The sequence below is a fragment of the Urocitellus parryii genome, chromosome Y, assembly GCF_045843805.1.
Source record: "Urocitellus parryii isolate mUroPar1 chromosome Y, mUroPar1.hap1, whole genome shotgun sequence".
Taxonomy (NCBI): Eukaryota; Metazoa; Chordata; class Mammalia; order Rodentia; family Sciuridae; genus Urocitellus; species Urocitellus parryii.
In genome coordinates, this window is record NC_135548.1 from 19376291 (window position 1) to 19393273 (window position 16983).

The following is a 16983-nucleotide window of genomic DNA, read 5'->3' on the forward strand; positions in this document are numbered from 1 at the left end:
AGAGCCTTGAGCCACAGTAAACCTCTTTTCTCTAGAGTTCACCCAGTCTATGATATTGTGTTATTAGCAACAGAAATAAACTAAGACAGAAGGGAAGGATTCATGCATTCTTCATATCTATATTTTTCTTCATATATTCATATATATTCTTCAATATATGAAATACACACACACACTATAAGCTCACTGAAGTCAGAGACTATCTTTCACGAGTCTTGGGATCTCCCACAATACTTAGCACCATGTCTATATAAAAGATGTTTATTGAATAAGGAATATTTCAAATCTCTATTACATATGTGCTTTCACATTCTAATACTTTCATTCATGTATTCTTCACATCTAAATATATTCACACATATAAATGAAGAATGCAGATGCACATACACACATGCACATTTTATTTTGTGGCTGTGGATTGAACCCAGGGCCTTGCACATGCTAAGCACATGCCTTCCCACTGAGGTATGCCCCAGCTCCTATTCTTCCTATATTTACAGAATATCTGCCTTGGGTGAGGCACCATTTTGGGGATCATGACAGAAAAATGGATGAGCACAGAATAGGGTGGACATCATTATGGTTTGCATGTTAAATGTCCCCAAAGGCTCTTATGCTGAAGGCTTAGTAGTCAGCCTGTGTTGCTATTAGAAACTAGTGGAACTTTCAGTAGATCAGGCCTCGTGGAAGGAAGTTAGGTTCCTGAGGTTGTGCCCTTGAAGAGGATATTGGGAACCTGCCCCTCCATCTCTTTTTCACTTTCCAGCCACCGTCAGGTGAGTAGACCTCCTCTGTCATGTGCTCCTGCCATGCTATACTGTGCTGTCACAGGCCCAAAGTGATGGGGCTAAGTGACTATGGACTGAAACCTCTAAAATTGTGAATCAAAATAAATCTTCTCTCTTTTTAGGTTGTTTGTCTCAGGTATTTTGTCACAGTGTTGGAAAGCCAACCTAGACAGGGAAGGGAGTTTTCTTTCAGGCTGTAAGAGAAGAGATTTCAATATGTTTATAAGCTGAAGGGGAGGAACATGCAGGGTATAAAAAATGCTAAAGACAATTGAGCAAGGTCCAAAAGGCAAGATCCAAAAACCAAATGGAGGACATGAGTTCAAAGTTGTAAGGACACACGTGTGCATGTGTATGTGCCCATAGTTCTGTGTACATTTCTACATGTATTAGGAAGTACATGAGTTAGAGAATATAGAGTTAGCTAAATCTGTGTAAGAAGGGATCCACAGGTATATTTTGGACTTGAATTTATGGAGACTCCTGAAAGAAGATTTGAAGACCAAGCCGTGTTTCTCTGATAACTGTAAAAGTGTCCAAACACTACTCAGAATTAGGAAAAAAAAATCAGCAAATGCTATAAAGAAACCAATGGCAGAAATACAATTTGACCCCCATTCTGTTCAAAAGAGCAGAAAATAGTGCAAAAATCAAAGGCTAAGAATGGTTTCTCAAGAAAACACACTGCTTGGGCTGGGGCTATAGCTCAGTTGGTAGAGTGCTTGCCTGGCATACACCAGGCCCTGGGTTCAATCCCCAGCACCACACACACACACACACACACACACACACACACACTGCCCAAAGGCTTCTGTGTAAAGGTAGAAGCTGTGCACACTTCACTTAGCAGCTCTGACATCCCATCCGGGGCGCTGGGGCTGGTGCACAGACACACTCACCACAGCTCCAGCCTAGGGTTGATAGATGTACTTCTCAGGGGCTCTGACGCTCTGGGTCCCCTTCCAAGTTGCCTACTTTGAAGAATTTGTGTTTGACGGGAGTTAAATGGACCACTTTGCTTGGGATTTTTCTCTCTGCTTAAGGGAGATCACAATTCACTGCATTTCAGGCTACAGTCAGACAGGGTGACCAGAGGACTGCGAGGGTCCCACAGCCATTTTTTACAGTCACTGGCTTACTGATGGTTCCAAGGAAAGGGAAAGACGGCAGCAGGCCCAGGTGTCTGGGTCAGTGACTGGCTGGAATTAATCACCCCGGCCTGACACCTGTTCACGGAGAGACTTCCCCAATGACACAGTAATGTACCCCAAACCATCTGTGGCCTGGTTGACCCAGGATGGACAAAGAGGCCCTTTTCCCCTACCCTCTTTACTGGGTTTGGATGACTGTAAGGAGTTTGATGTGGAAGGCAGTAGCGCCTGTGGTCTACCTGGATTTGATCTTTCCTGCACTTCTTCCTTCTTGTGACAGACAGCCACAACAAGTGGTTCATTTCAGATAGTCCATGGAGGTAGGACCCACCTCCTTCTGTGCTCTTTGTCATGTACAAAGTTGGAACTGCCACTGCCGTTGGAATCAATCCGGCCTAGGATTTGTCCAGATGATAAGGTGGGTAGCTAACATTAGTCACTGTGATTTATCCAGAGCATAACTACCTGCTGATGGATTTCATGAATGTATCATCAAGCCATTGATCACTGAAGTGATGAACTTTTCATATCTGGGCAGGCCTGTAACTGTTACGGAACCAAAGAACTTACCAGAATGTCTATTAAATTACTGGAGACCACGGAATGAAAAAGGTCCTATGTGAAGACATTGTGAGACAACAACACATTTTTTTCCTTAGAAATTTATCCCATAATGTCCTCTTTCTCTGTACATATCACCCTCCCTATTCCCCCCCAAGCTGAAATGAAGCCTCCACCTTACCCCAATACACACACAAACAGAGAACTGCCCCCCAGCAGTCCACTCCTAAATGTCATGTCTTCTCTGGATATAATGTATTCTCTCCCTCTGCTACAATGCAGGTTGGGACTTGTATTAGTTTTCTATTCACAGACGTAACAGATAATCACAAACATGGTAGTTTACACAATACTTTTGTTATCTCACTGTCTGTTCTGTAGGTCAGAAATCTGACCATTTGTTTCACTGGGCTAAAAAATCACTGGGCCATATTCTTTTTTGAAGACTCCTTTTCCAGTCTCTGGAGGCTGCCTAAATTCCTTAACTGGTATCGACTTTCCTCCAACCCCAAAGTCAACAATGCTGGGTGGTCATCACGTGACTCAGACCTCCTCTGTCTCCATTTTCCACTTTTAAGAACCACTGTGCTTCTTTTCCCCCAGGAACAATCCATAATATATCCCTATTTTATACTCTGTGGATAAGCAGCCTAATTCCTTCCGCATTATTTTTAAAAATTAATTATTTTTATGTTTACAGTTTTCAGGGATTAAATAGGACACAAATATCTTTGTAAGGTCTTTATTCTGTCTATCACAGGATTTAAATTTCTTTATGGTTGTTGTCTTTTTACTTGTGTTAGCTCTCTTTGGGCTCAAAATAGTAACAGAACAAGCAAAGGGAAGTGACGTCTCAGAACAGATTCTTGAAACACATTTGCACTCCAATTTCAACTCTCTTTCTTGCCTCCTGCTGATCTTGGGCAAGTTACTATCCTTTCTCTAAAATTCAGTTCCTCATCTGCAAAGTGGGGATAATACAATCCTCTTATAGAGGTTGCCAACACAAGGGGATAGTATTTGCAGAGTTTTAGCAAATACCTAGCATGTTGTAAGTGCTCAGTGGAAGCAAATTTATTGTTATTATTTTGTTGTTGTTGATAGGAAGAGTAATTGGGGTGGAAAGAGAGCAGAGAGGGAGTGTGATCTGAATCTCTGTTCACTGAATCCCTCAGAGACAGTTCAATCCTGGCTGCTCACCCTTGCTTGGATCTTGCCTGTAGAAGCTTCTTATTCTTATTGATTAAGGAAAAGAAAGATCCAGCAGTTACTGCTCTAGGCTGCTGTTTTCTTTTCCTGTAATGCCTCCTTCCATCGCTTGCCCTCCTCTGCAGATAGGTCAGGGGATCGCAGCCTCAGCACAGACCCATGGAGCTGGCATGCTGGTGGGCTTCACTGAGCCCTACCTCACCAACCTTCACTCACAAACCCTAAGCTCCCACATCCATGTCAGCAATGTCAGATTAGTGCTGGTTCCAGGAGAATTGTTCCTGCCTTTGAATAAAAGTCACTGATTGGGCTGGGGTTGTGGCTCCGTGGTGGAGCACTTGACACATGTAAATAAATAAAATAAAGTTTCATTGACAACTAAAAAGAGAAAAGTATTTTTTAAAAAGTCACTAATTCTGGGGCCCTAGCCACTGCTCTGGGGAGTAGGACTCAAAGTCTAGCCAGACCTTTCCTGCACGTTCAGGAGGATACCTTGGTGGCCATCAGAATCCAAAAGGGATCCATAAAATCCAATGTGAGTCTCAAGAATGGCTGGCCTTCCAGAAAGTGACAAAGTTACCTGCTGGGTAGATTAAAAACAACAACAACAACAAAATTGTTATCAATGTTGATGAGGGTGTAGGGAAACGGATTCTCTAGATTCTTTGGGAAAGTAATTCAACATCTTTTTAAATTAAAGCACACATACATATAGGTTCTATCCAACAATCCAACTTTGAGAATCTCTATTCTATTGAAGAAAAAAAAAAAAAAACGAGTACAGAGTGGTACAGAATAGTGTTTGAATAGGAATATTTATGACAAAATATATGTAGAGCACAAAAAAGGGAGAAAAAACAAAAAACTTGAAAAACCTATATGCCCATAAGTAGGTGGAAGATTAAATTATGGCATTCTAGGAAATATTATATATCTGGTAAAAAAAAGTGGTATGTTTAGTTATTGATCTTGAATAACTTGGCCATAAAGAAATATATCCCAATGGAAAAAAAATTCCCACCTCCCATAGGTATATGTCAATATATGTTTACACACACCTGGGGGGAGTTGTGGAAGAATACACATCCACCTATTAACATCTGTTAGTGGAGGAGGATAACCCCCCCCCATGTATCTTTGAATTGCTTCAATGGTTATAAAACCTTATGTTTTATTTGTAACCTGGGGGAGATGAATATAATATGAACTGTGGTACTAAAGGAGTGGGTGAGAGAAGCTGCAGCAGAACTACAGGAGGAATCCAGTGCTGGGAGAACCCACGGACTTGGGTTGGGGAGGTGAATGACAGGACTGCAGACCAGGAGCCCATTGGGATGGAGTGGTCTGGGGGCAGTCCTTGTCTAAGGCACTGTGGGAGAAGGTCACAGAACAGGACAGAGCCTTCCTCTTGGCTTTGGGAGGCCACACTAAAGGTGATGTCCTTCCATGGCCCAAATCTGAACTGAATGCTACATTCTCCCCACCCCCACTCTGGGGTGGTTGGCGAGTAAGAGGGGAGAAAGAGCCCTCTCTTAGGTGGGTGGTGCAGCGTGTGGGAGTCTGACCTGGCTGGGCAGAGCTGGGCTGGGATTTCCTCATCTGAGCCATGGATTTGGGTCTGAAGCTACCCAGCCCTTGGCCTTAGGAAAGGGCCCCTGTGGGGCTTCTGGGTGCTGTTCTCTTTGGGGAAGGTATGCAGGTATGTGAGACACAAGCTGCAGCATTCCCAAGTTCCTAGGCTTCCTGGCCTCAGCAGTTGCAGAGACTGGGGGCGGGGACAGAGGGGTAAATGCAGGGTCTCTTCTGAGCCCCTACAAGTTGGCCTCCCGCTCACTTCTCCCTTCCTTCCATCTACCCCCACCACTTTGTGGAGGGATGCAGATTGGGCTGCGACCCACTGGGTTTGATTTATGAACTGTTACACTAGCGATTGTTTACACATTGCATTTCAGAGCCCAGGCTCACCCTCCCTGCGGCGGGCTGCGGGCTCCGCCTGGCGGGGACCTGCTGAGCCGCCAAGCTCTCCCGTCATCCTCCTCCCTTCCCTACACACCCCCCGCCCCAAGCCCCACGCAGCCCCCTTTCCCCTCTACTTTCATCAAGAAATCAGATTTCGATTTCAATGAACCCAGAGACCTGCGTGCAGTTGTCCCTCCCCCAACCTACCCTCTGCCCAAGCCGGACCCCAGACCTGGGTCTCCTCCGTTCTTGTTTACTCTGGAATGTTTACTTCTTCGTAAGGCCATGAGGGGCCTATAAATAGGAAAAAGTGGAAGCATCTCCACTGCCAGATCAATAGGGCCCGTCTCCTCGCCATTTCAACTGAGCTGTCTTATTAATTATGAAAGGATTCACCTGATCCCTGACAGGGAACAGTCTCTGCCCCTCGGCTGGAACCCTTAATGGCGGTTCCTTCGCAAACTGCCTCTGTCCACCGCAGAGGAAGAAGCGAATCGTGGTTAGGGACCAGCCTGGAAGGATTGTGGTTAGGGCTCAGACACACCTGAGGTGGGGGCAGCTGGCTGGCCACTTGGCATTGCGTCTGCCAGCGCCTTTCCCCGGGACGCACAAGCCCAGTTTCTGCACTCCGCACCTAGAAGGGACCTCTGCTTTAGAATGAATACATTTTAAAACAATTTCCCTCGCCCTCCCCCTTTCAAGAATGAGAAATTTGGGGGTCTTGGCAAGGAGTCCTAGCTAAGGAGCATCTGCTTGAAGCCTTCAGGTTATCCAGTGACTTTGTGAACACGTGAGTTAATTGATCACCCAGCGTTGTATGTCCCTTGAGGTACCCAGAGAACTTGGTGGAGGAAACAAAGCGACACCCCCATTTCAAACAATAACTTTTATTTTATACTTCTCTATACTTTGTAGCAAATATTTTTTTGCTGAATTTAATTTATAATAAACTTTTTAAATTACATCTCTCTCTTTTTTTAAAATCAAGGCTCTTTTATGTCAAAATCTTTTTTTAACTATATTTTAGATTAACATTTAACATCCCCCCCTTGTGATCTATGCCACTGGATATTCATGTATTACTGTATGTGTAAAAGCTAAAACGAGAGAGGAGGGAAAATAAAGGCAGTGGATTTGAAAGATGCATCATCAACAACAGCAGGTAAAGCTAACCCCTCAGTGACCTTAGCAGCATTGCTTCTCACACCTTTTACCATGATGCCAGAGTTGCCACAACCCCTTCCTCTCTCCCTCCTACCCATAAAAAACCAAAAGCCAATAATCTGTCATTTTGCTTTCTGGAGGAGAAATGTGCAGTGGAATTGATCAAAACAAGATACTGTGGAAGAAAGACGTGAGCGTGAATTATTCACCATATGCTTCCCACGTGGACATCTCTCTTGAATTCATTCCCCTGGCCTTCTCCTCTCCTCGATTTCCTATTAGGAGGAGCCCATCATTTTTCATGTGATTAACATGATTAATATAGTAGGTGGCCCAGGGCCGTTCCTGAGGTTCTTTTGAAAAAAAAAATTAAAAATTAAAAATAAAATGGGGGTGAGTTGCCGTTTTCATATTTTTGTGTGAAGACGGACTAAAGCTGAGGTCCGATTTTGGCTGTGCTTGCTCGCTCACTGATTGGTAACATTTGGCAAATTAAAACACAAGAAATCAAACGAAATTAGAAAAAAAAAAAAGAGAATCAGGATTTCCCACAATCCTATTATGAGTGTTTTTTTTTTCAGCATCACAGAGAATCACAACATCCCCAAAGAACGAATGGATCTTCCTCTTGATTTCCGGGAGCATGGAGTGAGTGTGGGTGGGCACGGAGGGGAGCTGACTTAGAAGGAGAGCCAGGTCGCTAAAGCTGCCGAGAGAGACACCAGGAGAACTGGGAGCGTCGGGAGCAGGGGCCCCACCGCCCCGTTGCCCCTGCCGCAGGGTTCGAATAAGCTGCCTTGGATGTTGAGGTTTTTGGATTCTTTTCTCAGTTTATCCCACATATCTTTCACCCCTTCTTGGCAATCCGTCAGGGCTGTGACCGTGCAGCTGTGGAAATCCTCCCAGTATCTGGCAAGGAACAGAACAAAACAGAAGAAGAAGGATCATTTGGGGGCGCGGGGAGGACCCTGGACCTGCGCCCCGGAGACTCCCCCTCTCACGGCCTCCTCGCCCATCTGCCAGGGCGCGCCCCTTCCTACCTGCTCGCTGCAGCCCTGTCTCTAGGGCTGCGCCAGATCGCGACTCGTCGTCGGACCTCGGCCCATGCCAGAAGCGCTGTCAAAGCGGCTCGGGCGCCCCTTCACCTAGGTGGCTCTCCCTCTAGCTCGCCTGTGGCTGATTCGGGGCAGCCGGGTTGTACCCGCTGCAACTGCACTGGCACACCTCGGCCTTCGCCAACAGATTGCTCGCCCTCCTTGGGGAAGCTGGGAAAACAGTGCTAAGCCTTGCAAGCTGCCGCCCATTAATGCCTCTTAGCTTGCAAGATGGGTTACTTGCTCAGGTATGGCCCTCCCCTCTTGGCTTCTCACATTCTGCTCCCCCTCGCCCCTTCTGTCTCCCTCCTCCTGGCTTCGGTACTCTCGCCTTCGCCCTCCATCTCTCCCACTCCCATCCCCACCTCCGCCTTTTGTTTCCCATTCCTCCTCATTTTCCCTCTCTTCGGTTTCCCATTCCCTCCGTTTTTCTTTTCGGTCCCCCTACTTCCTCTTTCTCTGCCTCTCCACTTGCTTCGGTCCTCCGACGCCCTCCCGCCTGGCCCTCCACAGTCCCGCGGCTCAGATTCCATCCAGAGGCTCCTGCCTGCTTCTGCCCTGCCCAGGTCGGTGAGTGGTAGTGCCTGGCACCTGGCGCCTGCTCCAGGGCTTTCTCCCTCTTTGGCAACCCCTAGCGCCCCAGGCCTGCGCACTGCATGCTTCCTCTTCCAGTCTTTCAGGTGGGCTTAGACCCCAGAGGTCCTCGCCCCCACCGCCTTCGGAGTGTAATGATGCCCACCGTTGCCAGCCTTCTAGGACCTGGCTCTTCGTCCTCCCCTTCTGGTCATTTCTAGCAGCAGAGCTTTTAACAGCACTTCCTCCTCTCAGGCTGGGCTGGGCTCCTAGCCCGGCACCTACAACCTTCATCCAACCTGTCTTTCTTTTTCTTTCTTTCTTTCTTTTTTTTTATTGTCCCCCTTTCTTCTGAAAACCCAAAATAGATCCTGAAACTAAATATAATCCCAAGCCGTGATCGATTCCTGGGGCACTGTCTCCTTTCAGAGCTGGGTCGATCTGTGTGTCTTGGTAACTCCAGGCTGGCTCTCACTTCACCCCGGCCCTGGGACTTAGAGAAAACAGCAGCAGCCCTCCAGGCAGTTTGGTTATATGTACTCTTCTCTCCCTCTTCTGTGGCCCGCCTGGACGGTAAGCATGTTGAAGGCAACCATAGTGATTGATTTATCCTTATTTGCACTCCCACCCCATCTTCTGGCTAATAGGGAAGATATAAATGTTTGTTGGGTTGCCTTGGTTCAGACTGTCTTCTCATGACCCCTGTTGAGTCTCTAGTTTATGAGGACTAAGGAGGGCAGGGTGTAGGACTTTCAGGATTGTAATGCATAGCAAGATTTTGGCACACCAAGAAGCCCAGGGACAGCTCTCCTGCGGAGCTCCTGTGTAATTGCACCTCCCAAAGGATTTCTAAATTACTGCTTTCTTTATGTACCCCAAGATGGGGATAGGGCCTTCCTAGAAGAGGGACACTCCTAGAGAAAAAAAAAAAATATTCACTTGGGGCTGGGAGAGGTGCACTTTATCCTGTTGAACAATTAGCACCACCAAGTGAATGAGGCCTGGGCCCAACTATGGCCTGCAGCCTCAGGGAGGGGCCTTCTTACTCCAGGTTTTCCAGGACCAAAGTCCTGCTAAAATATTTAAATAGCTTGAAAGTTCCAGAAAATGGCAGAGGCATTGGTAATTCCTTTATATGTAACCTTGGCATGCCTTAGGAGATACATTCTTACTTTTAACCAGACATTTGGAATTAAGTATTTGTTCCTACTCTGATAAGAAGGTAGCAGCCACTTAGCTGCTGTGGCTCCAGGTGGGCAATAGGGTATTCAGGGAAGTATGTAGCATGATTGACCTTCATTCAGTTGTAATTGAAATAAACTCTTCCCAGTTAGGGAGAGAAGACTTCTTCACAGTATATAAAAAAGAAAAAAGCCTGGAAATGGTCATTTCAACGTCTCTTGCCTTGACTGTATCGGAAGGGTCATTATAGAGGTGGCAGAAACCAGCTGTTTTTGAAAAAAATAAAGGCAGTGTCTGTTGCAGAGTTTGGGGAAATTTCTAAGGTCTGCAGCAAATTTCTAATGTCCCAGGTCCGCTGCAACAGTGCTGTGCTGGTTACCTCATTTGCTAGTGGGAGCAGACTTTCTAGCTAATCTCTGAGAAAACACTTCTGGGCCTGGCCATGAAGTCTCTCTCCCCTTCCTTTGGACCTGCGCCTTCTGCAATCTGAGGAGACAGTGCAGATAGGGAAAGGGGTGGGAAAAGCATGGAGGATGGCTACCTTTAGCTTAGGAAAGGACTACAAACTTAGCACAGTCACCAGACAGCCCAGACATTCTCCTCTTGGGCAGTCATTGCTACACAATAAAATATTATTTCAGCCCTTCTCCCAGAAACTGGAAGCCAGGGCCTCCTTGCTTGCGCTGCATTTTCTTGGTGTGTTTTGAAAGGGCCATATATCACTGAAAATGGAGATAATAGGCCAGTGACTATAGCCTCTAGGTAAATCTAGAATTACCCCTCAAAGGTCCTCAAACCCAAACCAACTGTTCAGGATATTCAGCAGGTCACTTATCCTTGAGAGAGGTAATAATTAAAGTTTGCCTCAAAGCAGAGATTCTGCGGAATGAGGAACTGGTAGCAGGGTTCCTTGCCCCAGGCCTTCTCTCAGGTGGACTGGGTGCATGCACCTCATTGTGAGCCTGTGAGGCTGCTGGGAGCTGGGATCAGGCTGCTGTGGGGTTCTTTCTCTGTAGTCCACCCCAGGCTCTGGAGTTTCCTAAACCAGAGGACTGGGCCTAGGGACCAGAGGGCTTGTCCGTAGGCCTGGGCCTGGGGGTGAGAGCCAGAAGGCGAGAGTGCCCAGATTTACTCTGGCACTGTATGCTGAGCTCAGGGAGGTGCGGCACTCTGACCTCAGCAGCGCCCCCAGAAGAGAACCCCAGCGGACCAGAGAGGACACTTACGTGCACAGGGTCTTGATGTTCGTCTTGTCGTCCAAGCCCTGCGGGTAGTTGGCCATACTGTCGCCCAGCTTGAGCAAACAGTCCAAAAAGCCCTTAAAGACCGCATCACACTTGCCCGCTGCTCTCATGGCCTGCACCAGGTACGCTGCGGGGGAGGAGGGTACACCGGTCAGCAGCGCCTTGATCCTGCCCTGATGCCCCAAGGCCTGCCCGGGCGTCCCCGACTTCTTGCTGCCTTGCCCCATGGAGCTGTGTCTCTCATGGCCCAGCCTCGGGAAGCACTGATGTCAAAGGTGACCTAAAGACTTGGCCTGGGGATGGCCAGCTGATATCCACTCAACACGACTCTGGTGTGCACCTTCTGTGCGTGAACGGATGTGGGTTGAGTGGGAGAGAGGTAAGTCCATTCCTTCCAGCTCCCTCCTGAATCACGCTCTATATCTTTTTCTGTTTCTATCGCCCCCCTTTTCTCACCTCCCTCATCTCTTTTATTTCTCTGTCTCCTCACTCTCTCCTTCGTCTCCCAACACTCCCCCAGCAAGCCCCGTCATGTCTCTAGCAGTGTAATCCTCCATTTCTGAGGACAGAGGGGGGTCTGGACAACAGAGTGCAGGGGCGAGGCTAGCCTAGGAAGGCTGACTGACTTGGGGGCAAGCATTGGAACCGAGGCCACCTCCCGCCAATAGCCCTTGGGCGCACGGTCCTCGGTGGGTGCTCAGAATGAATGGATGAATAAAGTCTCTGGAAGCCACTGGAGGTCACCAAAATGGATTGTTTCATTATAAAACCGATGCCTACCGTGGAATCTGTTCGGCGAGAGACCCTTGGATGCACTCGCTTTTGCCCCACAGAAAAAGGCAGTTTATATTTCTCAAGACCCAATGGGATTGATTTGTCCCGGCAGTCAGGGCCACAGGAACGGATGTGTCTGTGCAGGTGGCCCCAGGTCACCTACACTATCTCTGGTTCCCTGATTCCTTCCACCGCTTCTGTCCGCCACTCAGCTCCCCACACACCCTTCACATCCCGGGAAAGGCCCGCCACCACTCGGGACAGCAGCAGCGGAATTAGACCTTTCCTCTCCAGGTCCCAGACAGGCTGCTGAACGCCCAGCTCGCGGCCTCCTGGGACTCGCGGCCTCTAGCTCCAAGTTGCGTCAGAGGGTGGGGGGACGGGATGCAAGATGGGGCGGCTGGAGAACAGGAGGAGAAAACCCTGGCAGCACAGAGTTCTTTGCTCCTGGACTCAAGTCCACCAAACCCCGAGGCTCCGGACCAGAAACAGGCTCCAGGCCTGCGGGCGCTGCGGTGGCCTTTTTTTCCACCCTAAGGCCAACGAAACCAGCCTGAGACTGGATAGCTAGCGGCCAGGAGCACTTGGGGCTCCTGGAAAGCGCTAGAGAAGCCCAAATCTGCGCGATTGGGGCGGGGAGAATGTAGGGTGGCTCGGCCTCTAGCTCCCAGGATTCCGTGCGCAAGCCTCCTCCGTAGTGTCCTGGCCGCTGCCGCTCACGTGTGAATGTGTCCTGGGAGGACCGTGCACCTCTCCCCCCGCGCACACACTCCCCCACGCATCCTCTTGTCCTCCAGCGCTAGGCCAGACGCAGACCAGGGGGAAGGTGATGGAACCCACAGCAACCTCTGAGAGCTCACCATGTACAAATTGCTGCAGGAAGAGCGAGGCGGGTCCTGCGTTTTATAATCCGGAATGGGAAACGCTGGGGAAGGGACCAGGGTTAACTTCGACCTCAGCTGGAGCAGATGCGTAAACCTTCAGAAACCTCCACAAAAATTAAATGCCCTTCCTTGCGACTACAATAATAGAAAATGGAACACTGACAGTATCTCATGAACTAATGAATATTTGTGATAATAAAACTCAAAGTGGAATCAACCCTATGCATCATCCTCTTCTACGTTACGCACAGCGTTGCAGAGAAGAAACAAAATACAGACCACTCTCCCGCTCTGTCCCAGGTCTCTCCTCACCCCTTACCTCCACCCCTAAAAATTCGGTGTCGAAAAAGAGGCCCCTAAGACGCACTGACAATTTTTAAAAAGGGAATTGGGGCTCTCTGGGGGCGGGAAGCGTTCTGTCATGTTATCTTTCTAGGCGCTGCTATAGAGAAGACCCTGCAAACCGCACATGTGTGAGTATGTGCGTGTGTAAAATAAGAAGTCGTGAAATTTTCTGTGTTTTGCAACTTTGACTCCTTGGGCTCTAGCCTGCACCAGGAGGCCAGAGCCTGTGCACGGGGACAGATTTTGCAGGTGCACGCGACCCTAGTAGGTCGCAGCCTGTGTCCCTTGCAGTCCTTTCTGAACCCGGTTTCTGCAAGTTTGGGCAGGCTCCTTCTCTGTCCTCCTATGCGTCCCTGTCTTGTGTGGTTTCCATTCGTTCATTCATTCCTTCGACCTCTCATTCATTCCAAACTTCCTCCCACCGCATCTTCATTGGTTCACCACTCTCTCCTCTTCCCCGCCCCTCCCCAACCCCCACTTTTCTTGCCAAATGTCAGTGATTTGGGACAGCTCCCAGGCATGAATTAATAAAGACTGAGGCTCTGGTGCAGGAAAGGGCAGACATTAGGGAAAAAATACGTTCAACTTCAACTCCATAGCCTACAAGCGGTCATTTTCAGTCTGAGGGTCATGTGTTCAAAACACATCCCTCATGCACAACTGCTTTTTAATTTTTTTTTAATCCTCAAAGTAAGGTTATTTCCCACTGAGAAAACAGCACAAACCTTCTCAGATTAAAACCCCTGTCTCAAAAACAATTACCTCTCCTGTTCCCTAAAAATTCTCCGGCTAATTGCAAAATGCCACATGCAATTATTTGCAACATTTAAGGGATTTGCTGCCTTTAGAAATGTTCTTTATTTATTGCAGCTCTTTGAACTAATGTCAAATATTCAAATCAACCAGACTGGAAGCATTAAGTCATTCCTTAGAATTAAAGGAAAAGAGCAACATCCTGCATACACACACACTAACATCCTATAATGTTCTTGGGGAATAAAAACAAAACAAACAACCAGATCCCTCAAAATCATGTTAAGTGCATAAAACCCATTGCAAAGAATCAATTTTAATGTCCAGAGAACCACAAATTCTGTGTTCTCCACATTTCTCATACAGAAAAATTGTTTTGTATTCTTTCTCTTGCCCCAAACCAATTCCCTAAAGCAGCCCCCACCAAAATACTGCAAACATTTGTCTGCAAAGAAGAATGCTACAGCCTGAAATCATAGGAGATAACAATTCCCTCCATCTCCAAAAACAAAAAAAAAACCCGTTTGAAGAGTTTCTATTTTTTCTCTTGTCCATTCTATTAATAACCTGCTTCACTTTCACTTTTAGGCCATGTTAATTAATGTTCTGAACCAGCATCAAAAAAGGAATTTTTCTAATGCCTGCTCCCATAATGTTTTCTGCATTCTGGATGGAAAAAAAAAAATGTAAACTTTAAAAAGACCCATGGCAGTGTAACTACCAACTCAACATTCCTTAACATAAAATGGTGACTCAATAAATCCGTCCACAATCAACCCCAAACGAACAAAAATAACAAACACCCGACATGACATATTGCAAACACTTAACCATTTCCTATGTACAAAATGCAGACAGTGTTGGATAAAGTAACAGGCAAATGTGTCTCAAAAAGTATATTCACGTATATTTGGCTCAGTTTACCCTCCTCAATTCTAAGCATAATAAAATATGTGATCTAGAGTTCCTGATTTGCTTCTGAACCGAGTCTGCGGTGCCCGTTGTAAATGCTGCAGCTAGGATATGAGGGGAGGGGCGGGAGAATGACAAAGTTCTAAATGCAGCAGTTTGAGCGGAGCCCTGGCATATCTTCGCTTTCTGCACATAAAACTTTCCAGTCCTATCTGGCTAGCCATCTTTTTCCTGAATTCACCTTTGGATCCTTCAAAAATAGTATCTTGCAGTATCGCAGGGGCCCGATGCATTGCCCCAGAGCGCACCGAACCGGGTCTAACCCCAGATAGGAAAGAAAAAATGGACGGGCGCTTTGGAGGAAAACTGCGAGGGGGACGGTGGACCTCCTCTGGAAAAACCACTGGCCGGCCGGCCGCACAATTTTCCTGGAGAACGTTTGGAGTCTCTTTTTCTTTACAAAAATTCAATCCGGGACGCCCAAGTCCTCCAGAGCCAACGCCACCCCCTCGGGGTTCTGCAGGTTTCTCTGCACCCCGGGGTGGCTGCAGGCCCAGCTGGTCTGCGCGTCCGCCCCTCTGGCCAGGACTGGTTGTCTCCGGCCGCCCGCCCAGAGAGCGGGTCCGGGCGGCCACTTACCTATTTGCACCGTGAGGATCAGTGAAATGTATCTGCCGTTCAATTTAAGTCCCATCCTACGTTTAGTCAAACCATTTGCGACCGCAGACCTTTAAATAGTTAGTTTAGAGAATCGGGGGAAAGCTGGAAAATAGGCATTGCCAACAAGTTCCGACGGAGACTTTATGCACGGGGAAGGCAGAGGGAGGAGAGAAAGAGAGGGAGCGAGGAAGAGACCGAAAGAGAGAGAGGTGGAGAAAGAGAGAGGGAGAGAGAAAGAGAGAGAGAGAGAGAGAGAGAGAGAGAGAGAGAGAGAGAGAGAGAGAGAGGGAGGAAGAGCTGGGAATGGTTCACTCCATTAGGAGGGGGCAGAGGAAGTACAGCCTCACGCCCAGGAGCAGGCCTGACGTGGGGGATGACACGGAACGATTTTTTTTTTTTAATATAGACACCTTAGTAGAGAATCGCCATTTATAGTCATCAGAAGCTCAAATTAATCAGATATCTCCAATTAATATGCGATCCGAACGAAATCTTGTCTCCTGGGGGTGACCGCTTCCCCCATCCCAGCGACCGCCCCCGCCTCCTCCTGGTTTGCTGGGTCCCTCCAACCCCGCCCCCTCCCTGCGCAGAATGGGGGCTCCCTCTCCCTTCCCCGCCTGGAGCTGGGGAGTCCTGGCGCGCCCACTCGATTGTTTCAACCTGCTCCCCCTCCTGCAGCAGCTACAGTGAATCCAGCCCCCTTCCTACGAAGCAGCAGCGAGGTTTAAAGGAGCTCAAGCCGGAGAGGGAAAAGCGGCTAAGCCAACTCCATCAATTCAAAAGCCCCCAATCGGCCTCCCGCCCCCCGCCCCCCCCAGCACTTGCCTACCCTCTTTTTTCTCCAACCCTGCAGCTGAGCTCTGGGCGCAGCTTGGAGCGCTTGAGCACACAGCTAGGCCCCTGGCACAAGCATACACTCACACACATACGCCCACACACACTACATGCGAGCTCGAGCACACGCCCAGGCCCCAGGGGTTTGGGCCGCACACGTGGGACCCCCAAAATATACATAGTGTGCCCTCTGTGGATTTCACCACTCACAAGACCCGCTTGGGCCAAAGGCTGCTTCACAAGACACCGGGGACACCTATATTTAGGGGGGGCAGGGCACCGGGAGAGAGCCTCTGCTGACAATTTTTCGGATACTAGTGATTTACAAACTCTAAGCGCTTTAGGAAATTTCCAAGGCAAGGCCCAGTTTGCATTCCTGTTCCTGATCTTGATGCGTTTCTTGGGGTTGGGTCCCACTCATACGTGCACACACGTATATCACGTACGCACACGCACACCCGGACCTGTATACACCTGCACTGTCTTTTGAAGATCCCGCACAGACCCTGTGCAGATGCAGCCTACTTAATCTGCAACGAAATGGTTCTGCAGTTGCATTTGTGCAAAATGCTGCAGAAGACACACTCAGTCGAGAATGAAAAATAGTTATTTCCTTTCTGAACGCTGTTAAGCTTTGGGTTTCTTTTTACTTCTTTTTCTACGCTGTCTCCCACTCCCAATTCCTTCACCAAAGCTTAAAATTCTAATTTCTTTGATGAAATACTACAGAAGGCATCGAATAACTTTTCCCCTAAGCCTGGGGCGGGGGGGGGGGGAGAAAACGATTCTCCCACATTTTGCATATGAGAGAATGTCAAGCTATGAAATAAGGTAGAAATGCAAACGGATTAAGGGGATATGTCATGAAATTTGTCTCTCCAGTCAGTGTGCCACTT

General features: G+C 48.0%; 1 protein-coding gene across 2 annotated transcripts; it reads right to left on the bottom strand.

The window, feature by feature from the left end:
• Nucleotides 1-7512: 7512 nt before the first annotated feature.
• Nucleotides 7513-15287, bottom strand: LOC144251196 (neuritin-like). 2 transcript variants are annotated; one of them, XM_077794258.1, is made up of 3 exons: nucleotides 15233-15287; nucleotides 10908-11052; nucleotides 7513-7741 (listed from the first exon to the last, which is right to left on the bottom strand). In XM_077794258.1, exons 1-3 carry the CDS (start codon nucleotides 15285-15287, stop codon nucleotides 7513-7515), a joined length of 429 nt encoding a protein of 142 aa, XP_077650384.1. The 2 variants fall into 2 exon arrangements, with proteins under 2 accessions (XP_077650384.1, XP_077650383.1); XM_077794257.1 differs by lacking the exon at nucleotides 15233-15287 and adding an exon at nucleotides 11403-11482 and having other exon boundaries at nucleotides 10908-11054.
• Nucleotides 15288-16983: the final 1696 nt, after the last annotated feature.